The sequence below is a fragment of the Notechis scutatus genome, chromosome 2 (genome assembly GCF_049901735.1).
Source record: "Notechis scutatus isolate UNSWTSFEM ecotype Mainland chromosome 2, rNotScu1.2, whole genome shotgun sequence".
NCBI lineage: Eukaryota > Metazoa > Chordata > Lepidosauria > Squamata > Elapidae > Notechis > Notechis scutatus.
Genome location: NC_142010.1, coordinates 11,244,137 through 11,251,306, shown reverse-complemented (window position 1 = coordinate 11,251,306; position 7,170 = coordinate 11,244,137). Strand labels below are relative to the sequence as shown.

The following is a 7,170-nucleotide window of genomic DNA, read 5'->3' as shown; positions in this document are numbered from 1 at the left end:
CTTCTAGTCTAGTCTAGTCTATACTGTACTATATATGCTATGCTATGCTATGCTATGCTATGCTATGCTATGCTATGCTATGCTATGCTATGCTATGCTATGCTATGCTATACAATGCTATGCTATGCTATGTTATACTATGCCATACCAAACCATACCAAACCAAACCAAACCAAACCAAACCAAACCAAACCAAACTATACTGTCTATACCAGGGGTCCCCAAACTTGGCAACTTTAAGACTTGTGGACTTCAACTTCTAGTCTAGTCTAATCTCTTCTTAAAAACTTCCAGTGTTAGAACATCCACAACTCTGGAAGCAAGTCATTCCAATGATTAGTTGTTCTAACTGTCAGGAAATGTCTCCTTAGTTCTAGGTTGCTTCTCGCCTTGATTCGTTTCCATCCATGGCTTCTTGTCCTGCCCTCAGGGGGCTTTGGAGAATAGCTTGACTCCCTCTTCTTTGGGGCAGCCCCTGAGATATTGGAAGACTGCTATCCTGTCACTCAATTCACTAAGAAGAGGGGGTCAAGCTCAACTTATTTTCCAAAGCACCAGAAGACAAGACAAGAAACAATGGATGGAAGCTAATCAAGGAGAGATGCAACCTAGAATTAAGAAGAAACAGTGAGAACGATTAATCCAGGGGTCTTCAAACTTGACAGCTTTAAGACTTGTGGACTTCACTCCCAGAATTCTTCCTCCAGTCATGTTAGCTCAGGAATTCTGGGAGTTGAAGTCCACAAATCTTAAACTTGCCAAGTTTGAAGACCCTTGAATTAATCAGTGGAACGGTTTCCTTTAAGAAGTTGTGGTTGCTCCATCACTGGAGGTTTTTAAGAAAAGACCGGACAGCCACCTGTCTGAAATGGTAGGGTTTCCAACTGTTCTACTCTACTCTATTGTTCCATTCCATTCTATTCTTCTAAACACACTAAGAAGCCACGAAAAAGAGGGAGTTGATTTATTTTCTAAAAGCACCATCAAGGAAACATGTTAGGTTTTAGTGCAGTTCAGAATCTGAATTAATCCAATGAAACTCGGAACATGAGGCAATGGATAATCAGCTTTATCATTGATCAAGGTTAAAATTGGGTGTTTTTAATCTGCCTTAAACAGAGCAGGCAGAGAGAAAAAGAAAGGCCATGCACTAACTAAAACTTTTTTTTTCTTTTTATAGTCTACACATAGTCCATGCACAACCCATCATTGTGTTAGAAACATAATTTCTTATCCATTAGTGAAGAAGAACTAAAGAGCCTCTTGATGCGGGTGAAGAAGAAGAGTGCAAAAGGTGGCTTAAAATTCAACATTAAGAAAACCAAGATCATGGCCTCTGGCCCTCTCAATTCCTGGCAAATAGATGAGGGGGGGAATTGAAGTAGTGACAGATTTTATTTTCCTGGGCTCCAAGATCATCGCAGATGGGGACTGCAGCCAAGAAATTAAAAGAAGCTTGCTCCTGGGGGAGGAAAGCTATGGCAAATCTAGACCAGTGATCCCCAACCTTTTTATGCCGCGGCCCGTGCACGGCATCAGCTGGGCGCCGCGCCCGGTGCACCGCATCAGCTGCGCCGCCATCTTTTTGATGAAAAAGTGCTTCCGGTGACCTCTTTTCACTTTTTCATCAAAAGATGGCGGCGCCAGCCGGTGAGCTTTCCGGGTAGAAATGGCTTTCTACCCGAAAAGCTCATCGAAGTGCAGCGCCGCCATCTTTTGATGAAAAAGTGCTTCCGGTGAGCTTTCTACCCGGAAAAGCTCACCGGAAGCACTTTTCATCAAAAAGATGGCGGCGCCCAGCAACCAGCGGCCCGGTAGGACTTGTTCTGCGGACCGGTACCGGTCCACGGACCGGTGGTTGGGGACCCCTGATCTAGACAGTATACTAAAAAGCAGAGACATCACCCTGCCAACAAAAGTGCGTATAGTCAAGGCTATGGTTTTCCCAGTTGCAATGTATGGCTGTGAAAGTTGGACCATGAGAAAGGCTGAGCGCTGAAGAATGGAGGCCTTTGAACTATGGTGCTGGAGAAGATTCCTGCGAGTCCCTTGAGCTGCAAGGCGATCAAACCAGTCAGTCCTAGAAGAGTCAACCCTGACTGCTCTTTCGAAGGCCAGATCCTGAAGATGAAACTCAAAGACTTTGGCCACTTAATGAGAAGGAAGGACTCCCTGGAGAAGAGCCTCATGCTGGGAACGATTGAGGGCAAAAGAAGAAGGGGACGGCACAGAATGAGGTGACTGTCACTGAAGCAGTTGGCGTGAGCTTAAATGGACTCCAGAAGATGGTAGAAGACAGGAAGGCCTGGAGGAGTGTTGTCCATGGGGTCACAATGGGTCTGACACGACTTTGCAGCTAACAACAACAAAAGTTCATGCAAACTTCATAATTTTCCCAGAGCTCGGGAACAATGGGGCTCAGGAGGAAAGAAAAATAATACACATTTTCCAGAACTTGCTAGGTTGTTATCTTCACATTAGATACTTGCAGCAGAGACAGAATTCACATTTTAACATGACAGCAAGGCTATTTAGTTAAGCTTGGCAATTAGCACGGAGGCCTTCCTTATCTATGCAGATAAGAGCATTGGGTTACGATGGAGCTCAGTTCAGCGGGAATAACAAAAGCTGAGTTATACACTCTGTGTATGCTCTAATCATTTCATGCCTCCCCTTTTAAGGCAATAGGGTGCTTCCTATTGCTGAAACAATGATGACTTGCTTGGGTCCAAGTAAGTACTTTGGCAGGCTTGTCCTGTCTTCCCGAAGCTACAGAAATTGTGCCAGTAACAATTGATCTTATTACTGGAAGGTAATATGTTGTTGTTGTTGTTAGTTGTCGGACCCATCGCGACCCCATGGACAATGTTCCTCCAGGCCTTCCTGTCCTCTACCATCTTCTGGAGTCCATTTAAGCTCAGGTCGACTGCTTTAGTGACTCCATCCAGCCACCTCATTCTCTGCCGTCCCCTTCTTCTTCTTTGGCCCTCAATCGTTCCCAGCATTGGGCTCTTCTCCAGTGAGTCCTTCCTTCTCATTAAGTGGCCAAAGTCCTGTATTTGAGTGTTTCATCTTCAGGATCTGGCCTTCTAAAGAGCAGTCAGGGTTGATCTCCTCTAGGACTGACCAGTTTGATCGTCTTTGCAGTCCAAGGGACTCGCAGGAGTCTTCTCCAGCACCATAGTTCAAAGGCCTCCATTCTTTGGCGCTCAGCCTTCCTTACGCTCCAGTTTTCCCAGCCGACTGGGAAAACCATAGCCTTGACTAGATGCCCTTTTGTTGGCAGGGTGATGTCTCTACAAGCATCAAAACCAACAATCGCTAGACACCAAAACAGTTTTTTTCCCGAATAATTCCTTCAACCCTAGCAAACTATTTACTAAGTCAGCATTACTATTACTATTAATCTTCTCCTCACTCCTTATCACCCATCCCCTCCCACTTGTGACTGTATGACTGTAACCTTGTTGCTATCCTAACAATTTTTATTGACCGTTTCCTAGTATGATTTGTTTGCTTATTGTACCCTATGACTTTTTTTAAAGTGTTGTAACTTATCATTCTTGACTCTTGACGAATGTATCTTTTCTTTTTATGTACACTGAGAGCATTTGCACCAAGACAAGTTCCTTGTCTGTCCAGTCACACTTGCCCACTAAAAAGAATTCTAATTGTAATTCTGTTCGGTTTCTGCTCATTTTTTTCAAGCTACGATAGAGAGGTACGAAAGAGTTAAAACCACGGAGTTTTGGTTTCCTAGACCTGCCCGCAACGCTATTTATTTTTTATTTCTTTCTGCTCCTCCTGATCTTCATAAGGAAATTGGCTTTTTTTTCTTTCGGTCGGTGAGTTCCAGGGAGCCGGGGGAGTGGGAAGCCTCGCTCGGGACGTCCTGCAAAAAGCGAAGGCTGGGTCCGCTTGCTGCTGTCTCCTGTCTAAAGGGCAGGGGAGCGAGAGAGAGAGAGATCCTTTCCCCTGGCCCCGTTGCGGGTCAGGTAGACCTCTTCTATCCAAGGAGGCTTTCTTCGTCGCCATATGGTCAAACGGGCAGGAAAAGATTTTTTACCCTCTGCGAAGCGATGCGCATTGTGAAGGTAATCTATTCCAGGCTAATGGAATGAAGAAGGGTTGCGGGATTTGGGTTTGGATAGTCTAGACCAGGGGTGTCCAACCTTGGCAACTTTAAGACTTGTGGACTTTCCAGAATTCCTCAGCCGCTGCGCGAGGATCTTTAAGACTCTAACGGACCCCATCCATGGCCTTGCTTTGGACTTCAACTCCCAGAATTCCCGAGCTAACATGACGGGAGGAGGAATTCTGGGAGTTTGAAGTTCACACAAGTCTTATTAAACTTGCCAAGTTTGAAGAGCCGTGATTTAAAACTCCAACGGAGGCTGGCGATTTGAACAGATTTTAACACAGTTGGAAAAGGGACCTTGTTAGGTCATCTAGTCCAACCCCGCTCCCCTGCCCAATTCCGGGTGTTGAAGCCCGCCTAGGCTTAAAGTTGCCAAGGTTGGAGACCCCTGGGCTAGAGAAAAGAAAGGCTGGGAAAGGACATGATAGCAATATTCCACTATTTAAGGGGCTGCCACTAAGAAGAGGGAGGGGGATCAATTTATTCTCCAAAGCACCAGAACGCAAGACAAGAAAACAATGGATGGTCACTAATCAAGGAGAGAAAAGCAACCTGGAATTCAGGAGAAACTTTCTGACAGTGAGAACAATTAACCAAGGGAACAACTTTGCCTTCAGAAGTTGTGGGTGCTTCATCGCTGGAGGTTTTGAAGAAGAGACTGGAGAGTCCTTATCTGAAATAGTAGAGGGTCTCCTTACTTGGGCAGGAGGCTGGACTAGAAAAACCTCCAAGATCCCTTCCACTTCTAATTAATTTTAATTCTAATAATCCCAATTCTAATTTTGCTGTGACCAACACACTGGTGCTGTTTCGATGCTTGCCATTTTTGCTATCTGATTTATTTTTAACAATACGGTGGGCATTGATTTATTTATTTCAGTGTGCTCCAGCATTTATTTATTTACTAGATAACCCGTGACCGTGATTGCCATTTTTGATGTCTGATTTATTTTTAACAATACGGTGGGCATTGATTTATTAATTTCAGTGTGCTCCAGCATTTATTTATTTGCTAGACAACTCGTGACCGTTATTGTTTAGAGATATTATTCAGAGATGATTAGGGGACTGGAGGCTAAAACATATGAAGAACGGTTGCAGGGACTGGTTACGTCTAGTCTAATGAAAAGAAGGACTAGGGGAGACAGGATAGCAGTCTTCCAATATCTCAGAGGCTGCCAGAAAGAAGAGGGAGTATTCTTCAAAGCCCCCTGAGGGCAGGACAAATTTCCTGACAGAACAATTAATCAGTGGAACAACTTGCCTTCAGGAGTTGTAAATGCTCCAACACTGAACGTTTTCAAAAAGATGGTGGATAACCATTTGTCTGAAGTGGTGTAGAGTTTCCTGCCTAGGCAGGAGGTTGGACTAGAAGACCTCCAAGGTCCCTTCCAACTCTGTTATTTTATTCTATTCTGATATTTCCTCAGTTGCCTTCAGTGATGACAGAGCTTCTGAGGTACTGCCTTCGCTGGAAAACCTCTTTAAAATTCAGGGAGAGATTTCCCTTGGAAGTTGACCATGTTGAAATGGTGTAGAAAGTGAAGTCATAAGCCTGTCGCAGTCACATGATGGCTCGCTTAACAACTACGTTGCTTAGTGATGATGGAGGTGTCGATCCCAATTATCGTTAAGTAAAAACTACCTGTACCAGGAAAAAGGAGCATGGGAGCCTCCAAGTGTTGTAGAGTGACACTTCCTTCCCCGTTATCTCTGACCATTGGTTATAGTAGTAGGAAATAATGGGACCAAAGAAGATAAGATAATCCTTCTCTTTTCTCCACAGGATTCCTCCATGACTAGATGTGACATCTGTTGGGAGATTTTTGGAATGTGCTGCAGTTTGTCCTATGTACTGTATGAATTGCACCATCAACGTAAGAGTAATTGCCTTCTTCAAACCGGCCCCTTCAGCTCAATTGGGAGACAAGTGGATTTCTCTTGCTGGGCTGCCAGAACAGTCTGAACCTAGAGCAAAGATTGATTGGTCGCTTGTCACTAACGACCCAGTGTCTCTTTTATTCTTTTTATATTGGATTTTTGAAATTGTTTGCAAGCCACCCTCAGTCGCTAAAAGTGAGCAGGCGGCCTTCAAAATTCTCTAAATAAATAAAAGATTTCTGGCAAGGAAGGGAAGTTGCATTCAAACAGAGGCTGTGTGCTGGATGCAAAGATGAAACAATTAGACCCGTTGGTGGATCTGAATTTGGATAAAGGCCCTGATGAGACTTTTATTCCCGGAGAGCTTCCGGGCTGCCTTGCATCAAAACAGATCAAACGAGATCCTGAAGGAGAACAAGCCAAGGATTGGGAAAGCCCGGGGCAGGAATCTTTAAAGGTAAGGCGTCTCTCTCTCTCTCATTCAATTGGGAGGCAGAGGAATTCTGACCCCTGGGACGATGCCAAGATCTTCCTGATCTCCTTCGAGCAAGTGGCTGAAGCTTGCCGGTGGCCTAAAGCCGAATGGATGGCCCGGCTTTTGCCGGCACTGACCGGACCAGCCAGAGAGGCCTTTAATGGCCTAGAAACCGTAGACCAAGAGGATTATGGGAAAGTCAAGGCTGCCATCTTGCGAGGGGCAGCTTTCAAAATGGAGGCCCAGCGCCAGCACTTTCGCCAGTTCCGCTACCAGGAGGTTGAAGATCCGCGGAGGGTTTACGGTGACCTCCGGGAGCTTTGCTATCGGTGGCTGAAGCCAGAGAAACACACCAAGGAGGAGATTCTGGAGTTGCTGATCCTGGAGCAGTTCCTGGCTATCCTGCCCCCGGAGATCCAAAGCTGGATCCGTGAATGTGACCCAGAGAATTGGGTCCAGACTACAGACCTGATGGAGGATTTCCTGATGAGCCAACAGGAGGCAGAGATGTGGAAACAACAGGTGAGGTTTGGGGGTATTGGAAGTGGATAAGTTCATCAGCCCTTTATCAAACTCTTATAATAATAGCAATAGACCAGGGGTGGGATTCTACCTGGTCGGACCGGTTCTATAGAACTCCACGATTCTGTGCAGTTTGGAGAACCAGCAAATCGCG

General features: G+C 45.3%; 1 protein-coding gene across 1 annotated transcript in view; it reads left to right on the top strand.

The window, feature by feature from the left end:
• Positions 1 to 3,814: 3,814 nt before the first annotated feature.
• LOC113425114 (uncharacterized) overlaps positions 3,815 to 7,170 on the top strand; it is a 51,842-nt gene continuing 48,486 nt past the window's right edge. The window contains exons 1-2 of the mRNA XM_087954123.1: positions 3,815 to 4,094; positions 5,925 to 7,016. Coding sequence (XP_087810249.1) covers positions 6,312 to 7,016 — 705 coding nt within the window. The 5' untranslated portion in view covers positions 3,815 to 4,094; positions 5,925 to 6,311. The remainder of the gene's footprint in view (positions 4,095 to 5,924; positions 7,017 to 7,170) is intronic.